Source organism: Kryptolebias marmoratus, linkage group LG16 (genome assembly GCF_001649575.2).
Source record: "Kryptolebias marmoratus isolate JLee-2015 linkage group LG16, ASM164957v2, whole genome shotgun sequence".
NCBI classification, from domain to species: domain Eukaryota; kingdom Metazoa; phylum Chordata; class Actinopteri; order Cyprinodontiformes; family Rivulidae; genus Kryptolebias; species Kryptolebias marmoratus.
In genome coordinates this window covers 4,516,948-4,530,896 of record NC_051445.1, presented here as the reverse complement: position 1 = coordinate 4,530,896, position 13,949 = coordinate 4,516,948, and the positions used below count along the sequence as shown (strand labels likewise).

Here is a 13,949-nt window from a genome sequence, read left to right as displayed (position 1 = left end):
CTACTCCACCCACATCTGCCTATTGCCTGGCAAGGGCTTAGTGCTATTGATGGGTAAGAAACGCCAACGAAAAGTGTGTGTGTAGCGGGGGGTTGGGTACGCGCGTGTGTGTGTATATGTATCTTTAAGCCAGAGAAAGTGTGTTTTCACTACTGCTATCATAGAAGCCAGATCACACATTTTACTTTCATTGCTTTTGAGGTCACCTAACTTCTTTCCTAAGTTTCTTGTTGTTTTTTTTTAAATTTTTTTTTTTTATGTTATTATGAAATAACATCGTAACCCTTTTCAGTATTGACTGTTTCTGCTTTCAGGATTTATCCCATTTTCTTTATGCTTATCTTTTTCTCTTTTTTTCCCCCTCATCATCTCGCAGTGGCAGACAGTTTCTCTCAAATATAATTCTTGTTGTGCATTCTTGAACATTCTCCCACCTGAGAACTCACACAGAACTCATGAAGGCGCATAACTGCTTTACTTTTATCATCATCATACAATGCACTGCTAGTAAGGTATTACCTCAACAGCCTGCATTCACCAGACCTTTATTTTTTTATTTTTATTTTTATTTCATTAACAAGCACATGCTTAGCTGTTGGTATAATACAAATTATGTTGTTTTTTTTTAATCTAGTGGGCACTACTTGTCAATATATAGCTTTAAAAAAAGAAAAATCTAATAAGTGAACTATATGAACTATTTTTGAATTATTTTTGTAGTTGCCGCCAATTTTGCTATCTAAATGTGCACAAATGGAATTTCCAGACAGAAACCAGCCAGCTAAAAACATGCAATGCGTTTATCGGACCTTTTCTTTCTGCACATTTCTGCTATCCAGCAGGTGTAGGGTGGAGTTGCTTCTCAGACCGTCAGTTAGCACTCTGCCTCAACCGTCCTCCTGATATTACGTGGAACTAAAATGTCACATACTCGGTGGGTGAATGAGGAGAACCTCTGTAAACGTTTGTCTGCGGGTTGGTACGTCTGAAATTAGGAGTGACAGACGGGAAGGAGCCGTCACTCTCTTCATCTCGCACGCACATTCGAATTTCCACCAATATGAGAGAAGCGTACTCCAGAAACTGAAATGTCACCTTACCGTAAAATAGTTCCACTCAATTACCTAAGAAGAAAATATTTAAAATTCATTAAAAGCAAAAAAATTATGCCATGCTTGTGAGACATTATTGGTTCTTGATTGAAAACAATGATTTAGTTACATGAACAAACATAGAATGAGTCATTTGCATCCCGTGTTTTTTAATAGTTTTTAGCCACGACTTATTGTATTCTTGACCCTAGCTGTAAGTGAGCTTTATATATACTCACCTACCAAGTATGATTAGAGCCCAAAAAAGGTTTACTAAGTGTCTCTGAGTCCTGTTAAGGTCTACAGTTAGAGGAACTTGGAGGATTTTGTATTTCTATTGTTTTATAGGAACACATATTTCCAGTCATGCAGGAGTTGACCCGCCTTTTTTAATGCATTCTAATTACTTACAAATGAGTACAGTAGCTATTTGTTTTTGTTTTATGTTCAGACAATAAAAATAAAAAATAGTTCTGATTGTAATCAGACACATTAGGCCTCACTGCTGAAGCAGCAAAACTGTGCAGACTATACTTCCTATAAGACAACCTATTGTTTTTTTATTTGAGTCCTCCTGCTGCAAATTTGCATTTTTTGTCTTTAGAAGAAAAGTTTAACTCGTGTAAATGTCCATGATTGCGTGCATCTTTTTCAGATTTGGTACATTTTTGTCCAAACTGCTTTTTTTTTTTTTTTTAACTGTTGAAAATGACAGTTAAAAGTTTCAGGCTGCCCAAATGTCACTGAATGGTCAAATATCTTCTCTGGAAATCACACAGCTTCAGAGGTTTCAGAAAATCATTTCTCGTAATAAAGACTTTTCAGTCACAGCTTTTCAGCGTTGGGTGGTCTCAGTCACAGGAGGCCAGTATATCCGGACACACACTGTCAGAATGAAAGGTAAAAATTCAAATCCTGTCACCGGGCCATACAAACACAATCAACTGTCACTTCACTCTGCTTCATAACTGAAAGCACACACTCATATTCACACTTGTACTTTCTCTCCTCTTCCTCTGTCTCATCCACCACAGGAGTGGTATTACTGTTGTGTCTGATGTGGTCTGTCTCACCTCATGTAATTATATTTTCTTTTTTCAACATTCTTTCATCAGGTTTTCTTTTTTATTATTTTATCACTGTCTCTTTTTTTTTTTCTTCTGCTCCTACCTTTTCTTTTTCTTTATTTGCACTCAGCCTTTCACCTTATTTTTTTTCTGTTGTCACTTCCTCTGGTTTTGAACGTCCACATCCCTTCCTTCTTCTCTTGAACATTCATTCTCATACCTGTCTTGGGGTTTCCTCGTTATCTCTTATGTTCTTTCTTTTCTCAGCTCTGCTTACTTTCTCTGCCCTGTTTGTTCACTTTCTTTTTTTTATTTTCTCATTTTTCTTGTGTCACTTTTTTCCTTCCTTTGTAATGTTAAAATGGAGCCATTACATACATAATCTAATTAAAGGCCTAGCATTTCCTCAATGAATGCATATCGCCCGCCACCTTTCATGCCAGACTTTTAAACTAAGATCATCTTACAATGAGAAGTGAGTTGTAGCCGTTTGGACAAACCTTGTTAATTACACAATGTACGATATCATGTGATATTCTGAGAGCTCATGAGATGTGTTAGCTTTTGAAGTACATGAAGACTGACTTTATCTACTCCCCCATTTAATTTAGCTCAATATCTGTAAAATTGATGTAGAGCCATTTTTGTGGTAATCAGTTGTCGGGGTACATTCAGTGATTACTTCATATGAGTTTCATCAAAATCTACCAACTGGTTCATAAGATATTCTGCCAATGCTACAAACAGACAAAAACACCCAGACACAGACAGAAACATTACCACCTTTTACCTCCGATAGCAGGCAGTAATTAATTTAAAATCAGTATGAAGACAAAGCATGATCCTTCCAGCATAAACGAGCATGAAAATGATTTATAAGTTCTGTTAAGTAACTCTCTTGTCTCTATCCAGGTGAGCAAAAGCGTTACCAGGTGTTGATCCACGGTATTGAACCTCTGCTGGAGACTCCCCTACAGTGGCTGAGCGAACACCTCAGCCACCCCGACAACTTCCTGCACATCTGTGCCATCCCTGTGCCCACAGATTGAAGCCACTTCCCCCGCACCTCGCCATCACCGTGACAACTCTCGGCCCAACCACCTGCTAGCCGGGAGCCCCAGACTCTCTTGTGTGTCATGGTGGAGCTCTAACTAACAAAGTTACACAAGGAAAATTATGAATATCAACAAAGAATGTAAAGGAGGTATTCAACGAGCCTTCCTTTTTTCCTTCCTCAAACTACTACTGCTCCCCCTTTTCTTCTCTGAAACTTGTTATTGGATGCAAGGATGAAAAGAACAGTTGGGACATTTCTTTAAGTGAAGAAATGACTGAATGAGAGGAAGATCTCTCCTTTTTTGTTCATCTGTTTTACATCTCTAACTTCTCTTCTACTCTTCTCTAAATAACCAAACAGCTACACTGGAGCAAAGGAGGTGAATGGATTGTATTATTTTTATTTTTTTATTTTACCATCCAACTTCTTTCTCCTCATTTAATCAGACTGTCCTGGAGGCAGCAAGATGGGGTTTGTTGGTTTTTTTTTTTTTGGAAGTGGTGTATCTTCTGCTGAAGTTGCCTTAGTTACGGAAGTCATTTGTTATGGCTTACAAGACGTCACTGAGTTGACATCATAACATGGAAAATTGGTATATTTGTCCATAATCTATCCCAGAATTTTTATATGCTTCTTCTGAAAACTCAAGCTTGAGTAAAAACCAAATTTGGAGGTTTGACATCAGAGGCTGACGCACTTTGTTTTCTTTGAGAGCACCCAGGAGTTGGTTTGAACCAAACTTTTCTTTTCACTGTTGAGTTTAGCATCAGACCAGTATAGTGAGCACACAGAATGTCCAACATATTCTGGTCTGGCTCTGTTCCTTAATTAGCATAACATATTTATTTTTGTTTAGGTTCTGATATTATTTCCTCAATGGTTACATGCTCTTCAGTGAACTCAAATTGTTCTGGTAAATCTGCTGAAAGGGAAAATTGTTCACCACGTTTTTGTTTGTTTGTTTATTTGTTTATGGATCAATTTGTCTTTTTCTGCAAGGACAGAGATAATATTTTCACACGGGATCATTTGAGCATCTTCAAGCAGTTTATGAGACTAAAGCATTATGGAAAGGAGTCACGAGGGGGTAAAAAGCTCCCCACATTTTAAATGGCAGGTGTTGATTTCTTCCCATCAGTGCAACGCTCCAGTTGGTTTTATTGTCTGTTTTGTGAGATTTGGCTCAAGCTTCTTTCCCCACTGCCAAGCATAAATGGGCATCTGGTTTTGTTTTTTCTTAAAAAGCTAAGCCTGGCTGATGAGAATATTAGCTTTAAGTGTGCCAGCATATGCTTTACACAACATGACTTTTACAACAACTTAAGTTCACAGATACACACAAAACTGGGAAACAAACAAGATGTTTGACAGCATTGAAAACAGCTGAATAAGACCACTTTTAGGTTAGTTTGCTTTATACAAAACCTATTCTTAGCACTGTAAACCTCTCCTATCAGCATGTCATTTTTAATAACTTTTTTTTTACACTTATTCATTCAGCAATGTCTGTTCATCCATTAATAAGTCTATTGTTCTACATCACTGTATACTGTCTTAAATTAAACATTTTTCAGTCTAGGTTTAATAAACTTTTCAAAGTGTCCGATATACTGCCACTTAAACCTCAAGATTCAGCTGTTTAACAAGCTAACACTGAAAATGTCCTGTTCTGTTCTCAATAAAATGACTTTGAATACAAACGTTTTGAGTACAACAGCAATATGTACATACAGGAAGTAAATACAGTATTTTTTTAATTTAGCATCAGAACAACAATTTACAAAAAGCAATTTAAAACGAATAAATAGAGTTTTTCATACACTAAATTTCCTCACATTCCCACATCACGTATTACATAACATACTAATATTTAATGGTTTCGTTTGTTTGTTTGTTTCTCCAGATAATTTATCTAAAAACTGCACACAGTGATGTTCAAAGTGCCATTTTTGTTTCTTGTGCTTTTTTGTGTACATTTACTTATCCAAATGATAATAAAAATGTTCTGGCAGGCATACCAGAGAAAAATAACAAATATCTACAACTAGAGCGACATGCTATTTTTTTTTAATCACTTTTTTTTGTCTTACATCACCAGACATCAAGAAGTTGTCAACTTGTCCCTTTCTTTTCACTTCATCTATCTGTTAAAGACGATCTGTCTCTGGTGTGTTTTATTGCTGACACTCGCTCTTCATCTCTCCTGGTTAATTATCTGTTGGCATCTAGTCGCTGCTAATGAGACCGCTAAACTGTCCAGACAGGCCTCGGGCTGCTCTGTCACTGTGAGTGCATGCCTTGTTTTCAGGGAGTTTAACTGTACGGTGTGAGTGTGTATGTGTGTGTGTTCTTAATTACAGACATCATTTATAGTCCCCTGCAGGTGTGTGTGTGTGTAGACATTCATTTGAACTCTCATACACATACACACACACACACACACACACACACACAGACTCTCGTCTGCTGTCACACTGCCAGTCTGCTAATTTAAAGTGTATGTTTTATGAGTGATGTCACACATCATGTCATCACGTCAGGCTTCCTCGCCGCAGTTTCTGCTGCCAGGAGTGATTGGACGATGGGTTTATGATGTTGAGTCAAGAGCTGCCACCCGGCGTGGGGTATTGTGTCTGTTTTTGTGTGTGAAAATGTGTTTGTTTGCTGTTCAAGCTGGTGCTCGAGACGTAGTGATGAAGCGTCTGACACACACTTTAATGGGATTTCCCGACCTGTCATCCATCCCCTAAACTGTACAACATACTGAGGCAGAGGTGAATTAAAAGGCAAGGAGGACTAATGCTCAGTGAGGTGTAGGGATGGAATGACTTAAATTGCTAACAGAGGTTTATTTTCTTCTCTGTTTGAGATGTTTTTGACTTGAATCAGAACTGATAACATCACCTTTTCTTCCCTGTTTTCGGTTTGGTTGGCATATAGCGCTCACCAATTTTTGACAAATAAAATGCTTATAAATAAAAAGTCTACAGCACTCACAAGTTTATTATAGTCAAAACACGTAATCTCACACTCCTTGTGAAGCAGCACCTGGGTTAGGATCCCCCATCAGGGTGCTTTCAGATGTCCAAGGGGCTGTGCACACCTGAAAGTCTTAACTACGATTTTTGTTTTTGAACTGGTTAGTTTTAGTTTTTTTAACAGAATTTAACGTGACTCGCCTGCATCCCACCATCATCACCTACTGGGATGTGTCTGAAGTTAAAAGGCCTGTTGTCATTTGCATAAATGTAGACAATGACCCCAGATCTTAATTTCAGTATTACTATGGCATTATCGACACAATCAACTTATGTGCAGTTTTTACCTGCTTTCCTAATAACTAGAAATGACTTTATATCTTTAAGCCTTTATTAAATGTGTAAAATCTGAACCATCTGTTTAAACTTGAAACAAAGAGACCGTGATCCAGTTTGATCATTGAATGTATTCTAAATAGTAGGTGTAGGTAAAAGTAAGGCTGCAGTTGTGTTTTTTCTTTTAGGCAGATGGTACTTAGGCTCTCTGAGCATGCATGTTTAAAAAAAAAAGGATTTGCAGTGTGGCTTGTATTCTTAACTTTTTTTTTTTTTTTACTAAAACTGCATCAAGCAGTACTTGCTTGCAATAATAAAAGTATACAATAGAGGTTTTCTCATAACCTAATGATACTACAAGCAGCACTTGAATAACATAACTTGTCTGAGTTTATAGCAAGTAAAAGAAATGTTTTTTTTATCAACAGTTTAAATCTACAAACCAAACTGGAAACAGTTCCCCGTTTCTTCCAATAAATTCCCAATAAGATCCAAAACAACTTTACCGGATGGCTGATTTCCATCAGATTCCGTGAAACCAGCCTCTCTCCTACATACTCAGATTTACCATCAGCTCAAACCACAAACTCTTCCCTCCACGTCTGCTCAGTCCCCCTCTGTCCCCCTCCGTCCTGTCTAATTCAGTGAAACCACAGTCTCCCATTCACATTTACACCTCATTTGTGAGGACCTTCATTGACTATTGCAAACATGTCTGTTTCTTATCTTATTCTTGTTATACAAATTAAAGCGTTTATAACTCATGTGTGAATGTTACACAGAAAAATACTTTCTGCTCCACAATCTTTATGAATAAAACTCCTAATTCTTATTCCATAACCAGTTTTTAAAGGTCTATTCTTAACGAAGCTGGTCCTCACAAATGAGGACAAACCAGGACACACACACACACTAACCCCATTTTGCTTTTTAAGCGTCTCAGGGGGCCGCCGTGCTCTGCTGTATATCAGACAGCAGAGCAGAGATCAAGAAGATCAACAGATGAAAGTGATTAGTGATGAAGAGGAAGTCATGAGTGTTTTTCTCATCGTGAGCCCCACAAACACATTACAGCACAGACTGGGACATGTGACAAAATGCTGTCACAGCGCACTCAAAAACCTTCAGTGTGAGAATGATTGAATCAACTGCAGACTGGACTGAGAGTTGGGTGGAAAATATGAGGAATGATGGAGAAAAGTGACTAACAAGATCAGACCTGAACAAATTGGTCTTAATGAGTCTGTCTACTTTTGTTTCTCAACTTCTGGTCCACACACAGTCCACTCGTACAGCTGACCAAAAATGGATCAAAAAAACTTTGAAGTCTTCGGCTGCTATGAAAAATTGATGTAGTTTCTAATATCTTCTTGTTAAGTTAGAAATGTTTGATTGATCAAAACCTGAAGAGCAGCTAATTGAAGCTGTAACAGCTGATTGACGAGGTTTATGTAAGAAAAGAGTCGAGTTTCTTTGACTTTAACACCCTGACAACCATAAGTTTACATGAACGTCTTTGTCTATTCCTGGCAGTGTGACACACACACATCTCCTCCTCTCTGCGGTTCTCTTTCTCACTTGTGTTTCTGAAAACGGAGGGCTGCATGTCCATTTTTTAACGAGAGCGACGGCCTTTGAAGTTTGTAATGATTCAAAGGATACGCTTCACCCCCCTTCCCCAACCCCCCCCCACACACACACTTTTACACACGGAAACCCGCTCAGATGACATACTGAAAGACTGTTGTCCCTTTTTATCTTTTAGACTGTTGCAACATTCTTTTACATAAAAACAGATGAAATTGCTCCCACTGTCATTCTCACTTCATCCTCCTCCTCTCACTCTCTTTTATCTCTAAAAAGAAACTGCTTTCTGCTCTCATTTCAAAATAATGATATTAGATATAAAAACTAAGACAAATATAGGCCTTGAAGGAATACACATGGCCCACTGCCTTCAGCCAAGATCAAATTATGTGAAGTTGTAGCCGAAGCTGAAACTCATAAAAATCATATATCATATTTACAATACGTATAAATTTTATCTCATCAAAACTTTGAGGAAATGTGTTAAATAAAAACAAATCCAAACCGGTGGCACAAAGTAGATTTTTGTTTGAAATTTTACTTTCTTCTCTAACAATAAGATTTTTCCTTCTTTAAACTTTCACATTTCCTCAGGGGACTAGAAGAACCTGTTATTGTTTAATCTGCTTGGACAGAAGGTGTTTGCTTCCTCCCTCATTCTCAAACAGCAGCCTCTTGGTTTGGCTGCTCAGCCACAGCTGTTTACCAAATATCTGCTGAGTTTTATTGAAGACTTTACAGAAAAGCATTTTAAAGTCTTCAAGAAGTCCCACTGTTCCATGTCTTCAGTTGTGTTTTGAAGTATTTTTGTCTGCACGCTTCACTCACACACCCCCTTTGAAGCGAAAGAAAAACTCTACGGTTTTTGGAATACTTCGTATTTACGTTTTTTGTCAAGACTTGTCCAAACTCTCATGCAGATTTTTATTGCATGCATATTCATAGGAAGACTTCAGGTCCAACTGGTCTGAGAAAAAACAAACAAGCAAACAAACAAAAGAGACACTTTTCCCTGGAAATGTTCTCCTTTGTGCAGTCACCTGTTTACACACACACACACACACACACACACACACACACAGCAACCTGTTATTAACCCTGCCGCCCTCTAATCGGCAGGTACTGATCAGACTGAGACGGACATAACAACAGAGAAACAGAGAGTTTGACAGAGGATGTGGCTGACGGGAGCAGAGCAGCTTTTAAACTTTGATCTCTGCCTCTCTGATACACACACACACACACACACACACACACACACACCATTAATAAGCAGTGTGTGTTGCTTTCTGCTCATAGCCTTGGGGTCAGGACATCACATTGGCTACCTAAGTGTGTGTGTGTGTATGTGTGTGTTGTGTGGCTCCTTACTGTCTGGTATTGTTTGTCACAAACTGGGCGTGCAATAAAGTTGTGTTCAAATTGGAACTTTTGTTTTTTTCTTGTTCTGCTGAGTATACAAAGACGTCTTCCATGTAAAAAAAAAAGTTTAAATCTTTTAAAGACAGAAATAAAGTCCAAAGAATAAAAAGGTTCTTGGTTAATGAGTGTTGTGACAATAGCTGCTAAAATTTATAATCATTTATAATCTATAAGTTTTATTTCTTGACAAAATAGCTAAATTTTACAACACAAAGCTCCCCAAGGCTTATTAAATACAGACAGTTTCCTCTTTCCCTTGTGACCACAGTTTGTTTTTCAGCCTTGCAGCATCACCTGTGAAAATCTTAATTTAAATGTTATTTGTAGCATAATTTCCTAAAACTAACGCACAGAAGGCATACTGATTAAAAACCTGCATGTATTTATTAATGACTCTTATAACAATGCTGTGTATGCAGCTGATTTTATTTTTGTCCTTTTGTTAGTTTAAAAACAACTAAAGTTTTCAGTAAAAGATACATCAGAGATAAACCCTTCATCATTTCATTAATTCTTTCCGCAGACTTTGTTTTAAAGTTTGCATCCTGCATGCTTTCTTCCTCTAGTTTATTTTGAGAGAGGGTGTTTCCATGTTGCGTGTGAATTTTGCAGTGAGACTAATTGTTTGGACAAAATACAGACAGACATGTGGACAGCATGAAGAGTTTGGAAAACAGGATTTAGTTTTAGTGACCCCTGTTAGCAGCGAAAAAGAGCTCTTCAGACATGATTCAAGAGTAAAGAACGTTAAAAAGTTATAATTTTGCACTCATTACAAATTCTTCTGTATATAACTGTAATACTATCACTCTGACATGATTAAAACAATAAAAAAACATGTAAAGATGTTTTTTTATTGTATTGTAAAGAAAAAACAGTCAATAAAGTACTGTATAATTATTTGTAAGTCCATGACACAAGTCCTTATTTTGTTTTATTTTCTCGTTTTACTCCAGAGACAATAAATATGTCAACATTAAAGGAAAGATATTTCTAATTTAAGTGTTTTATAGTTTCATAACTTTCTTCACACTATTGTGTCTTTATGCTTTTACTCTTACAGGAACAATACGTTTTGTTTTTACTGTTCTCTTTACATAGTAGAAATAATAAAGGAGTCTTAAATCTTGAATGTTTCATCCTGTTTACCTACTAAAAAGAAAAACGATTGCAAGTGGTGTTATTAAAGACTGTTTTCTCAAAAAAAAAGAAAAAAATATAAAAACATGCTTTTATTTAAAAAAAATATCAGAACAGGTGAACTGAATCTGAATATGATCTGACTCCAACCTCCACACCTGTCAGAAGTACTAAATATGCAAACAATAAAACTTTAAAGACAAGCATCTGTTTATTTAAAATGACAAAAAAACAAACACAAACTGAATATGTGCAGCTAGTCTGTTTTCAGACAACCATGAAATGATGATGTAATACTAACTGCTGATTTAACAGCTTTCAGCGAGTTAGAAATAATCATTAAAATGAGGATTTGCGGGTAAATGATTGTCCTCGGATGCCATCAAACACACACCCTCCCCTTTGTGTTCCAGTAACCATATAAAACACTTCATCGGTGACCGGCTTAGATCTGCTGCAGAACAGTTGTTGATGCGGATGGTCTACAGGAAGAGATTATGGCTGTTGTGGTTTTGAGAAGAAGAAAAAAGACAGAGGCTTCACATGTGTGGGATTCAGGAAGAATCGGCTGCTGAGTCACCCCGTCATCCTCCGCACGTGTTCGTCTGTCTGCGACTGAGACAGACACTGGTCATTAATGAGAAGTCTGGTGGTGTTTAGGAGACAGACAAGTTTGAAAAACATGAATTTAAACTGCAGTGTGTTTTCTAAAATGAGCCAGGAAAAAAAGGAGAAATCCAAAGCTGGATTTAAATCATTTTTACGATTGAAAAACTGTTAAACCCTACTTTCCTTTGTTTTCATATAGAACTAATGGAAAAATGAAAGTTGATAAAACACTGAATGAATGCAAAGCATATCAAAATGAAAGATAATTTTATGTCATCAGAGTAAAAAGGTGCCCGATGAAAGTCTGAATAAATACATTCTACTTAAATAACTGTCTGCTATTTGGACAAAATAAAAAACTTCAGAGCAGACCACAATTTATTTACAAACGTAACAACTTGGGTCAAATTTGTCTTACATAAATCCATCTGCTTTGACTCAAATATAATTACTTTTGCCTGCTTATTTATAACAAACCAGTTATGTTGATAATACAAACTGTAAACACTGGAATTTAATACCTAAAAATTATTTAAAATAAGGCAGACAGTGTACATCCTTCTCTTGTATAAATTGTTTTTCTTGACTTGACACTAAGAGAAGAATAATGTGTGTGTGTGAAATTTTCTGTTTTCATAAAGGTTTGTTGACATTTACTTTATTTGCTTGTATGTGTGTTAAATATCCATCCAGTCTACATGTTGAAAGGCTGCAGGGGTGTGTGTTGAGTTATTAACTTGTGGTTTTAAAGAGCCACATGAACTGTAACACACTCACTTCCCGTACCATACGAGGGGGTCGTATAATGTGGCAAGATTAGGCCGTTCAGCCTCTTAGCCATTTTCAGCTCTGAGGCTGAAAGTTTGTTTTGCATTAAGCTTTCACTGAGCAAAGTGTTTCTTACGTGAAACGCAGGGTGCATAGAAACAGCCACTGTCTGTAGCCTAAAACAAACTTGTTAGGTGTCTGTTCTGTTTTTTTCATTTGAACCAACATTTAACATTTACAAAATAAATCCCTTACTATCTAAATCAAAATTTGAGCCAATTTGAGCCATCTTTTAAACTACAATTCAACATAACTTAATTTAGCTACATTTTGCTAACAAGACTATAGAAACACTAAGTCCAACAAAACCTCACATCCCGTCATCTTATGAGTGTCTTACTTGTGAAACTTTTTAACTGCTGACGTATTACTGCGTGTCTGGAGAAAGTCAAACCTCATCCTTTAAACAGATGTTGCAAAAGTCAAAGACAAGGTGAGTAGCTGCCGGGAGCAGCAAAAGAGCCAACTGACAATCAGTTTTTAATCAATAGCCATTTGGTAATCATTAAAGCCTACCAAAAACCTCAAGATTTTATTAAATAATGTCTTAAATGACCAACAGGGCAACAGTAAGATATGGTTCTTGTGATGAAGACCATACTGACCAAGGTTTTGGTGTTGCTAAAAATAAGTGGCCATTTGAATGGGAGTCAGCTGCAGATATGGGGTTTTGGGGTCAGCCTCTAATGCAGAAGCCAGCAATGAAACAGAAGTTCTCTTGGATCCCTGTGACTTCACAAAGAGTTTTATGGAAACAAATAGTGGTAAAGTACAAATGCTTACATCAGCACATGGAGCCCAGAGAAAAAAAAAGAGGGAGGAGAGGAGAACTTTCCACACACGAGAAGGCAGCAAATCAAGATAAAGTTCCTATAAGTGACAATCGCCTGGCAGCTGTCCTGTACGTCTTACCTTACTTTACTGGAAGAAAAGATACAAACAATAGGAGTTTCAATTAGTTAATTTATGAAAATCATATTTATAGCTAATTATGATATTTATATCTGCAGGATTGAGATAAGGTTTTTGGTCTGGCCCTCCACAACAGTCCCAGTTTCTTATGTGGCTCTTTGGGAAAATTAATTGCCCACCTCCATGCTAGAGGGTCATTAAGACTCTAGATGGGTCAGGATTCCAAGAGGCTTTCCAGTGTGTTCACTGTCTCAGAAAAAAAAAATAGTGACCTGACTTATGTAAAGTTTTAATGTTGTGACTCTGTACATCACTGCAGTGTCACACTTCAACTTCAAAGATGACAACAGAGAAAAAGTCATCACTAGATTGAAGGGATTGTAAGATACAGCTGATTTCAGCCTGAACTAAAGTACTGCAACGACTTACAGGCCAGCATTAATATTCATGGAGCAATGCTCCCAAAATGCCTACAAGGCCGATGCTTAGCAAATATGGCATTGGTGAAATTGTTTTGTGACGATAAACTGTACAACGAATGAAAAAATGAATTAAAGACAAACTTGTCCAACATTTTTTTTAAAACAAAAAGAAAACATTAGCAGAGGAAGTGACAAATAGCAACAGGATTTGTTGGAAATGTGGTCTCAATTTAAATAAATATTTGGCTCTCCACAGTCTACATTGTGATCTCATTTTCTTTTAGAATATTTCAGATGAGGTACAGACAAGACTTATGTTCAAAAGAACTTCTTCCAGATTTTTGTCAGTAACAGTAAATATCCAGAAGATGAGAATTTTATTAGCTAATATTGGGTATTCTCTCCTTTGCAACACCAGAAAAGGCTTTGACTATGTTTCAAAATGTTTTGGAAAAGGAAAAGTGGATTTCTAGGAAGTCAAATGGAGACATAAGGAATGA

General features: G+C 37.0%; 1 protein-coding gene across 3 annotated transcripts in view; it reads left to right on the top strand.

Moving 5' to 3' along the window:
• atg5 (ATG5 autophagy related 5 homolog (S. cerevisiae)) overlaps positions 1 to 7,302 on the top strand; it is a 29,362-nt gene extending 22,060 nt beyond the window's left edge. For all 3 annotated transcript variants that reach the window (XM_017428547.3, XM_017428548.3, XM_017428549.3), the window contains exon 8: positions 3,071 to 7,302. In XM_017428547.3, the coding sequence (XP_017284036.1) occupies positions 3,071 to 3,207 (137 nt within the window). In that variant the 3' untranslated portion in view covers positions 3,208 to 7,302. The remainder of the gene's footprint in view (positions 1 to 3,070) is intronic.
• Positions 7,303 to 13,949: the final 6,647 nt, after the last annotated feature.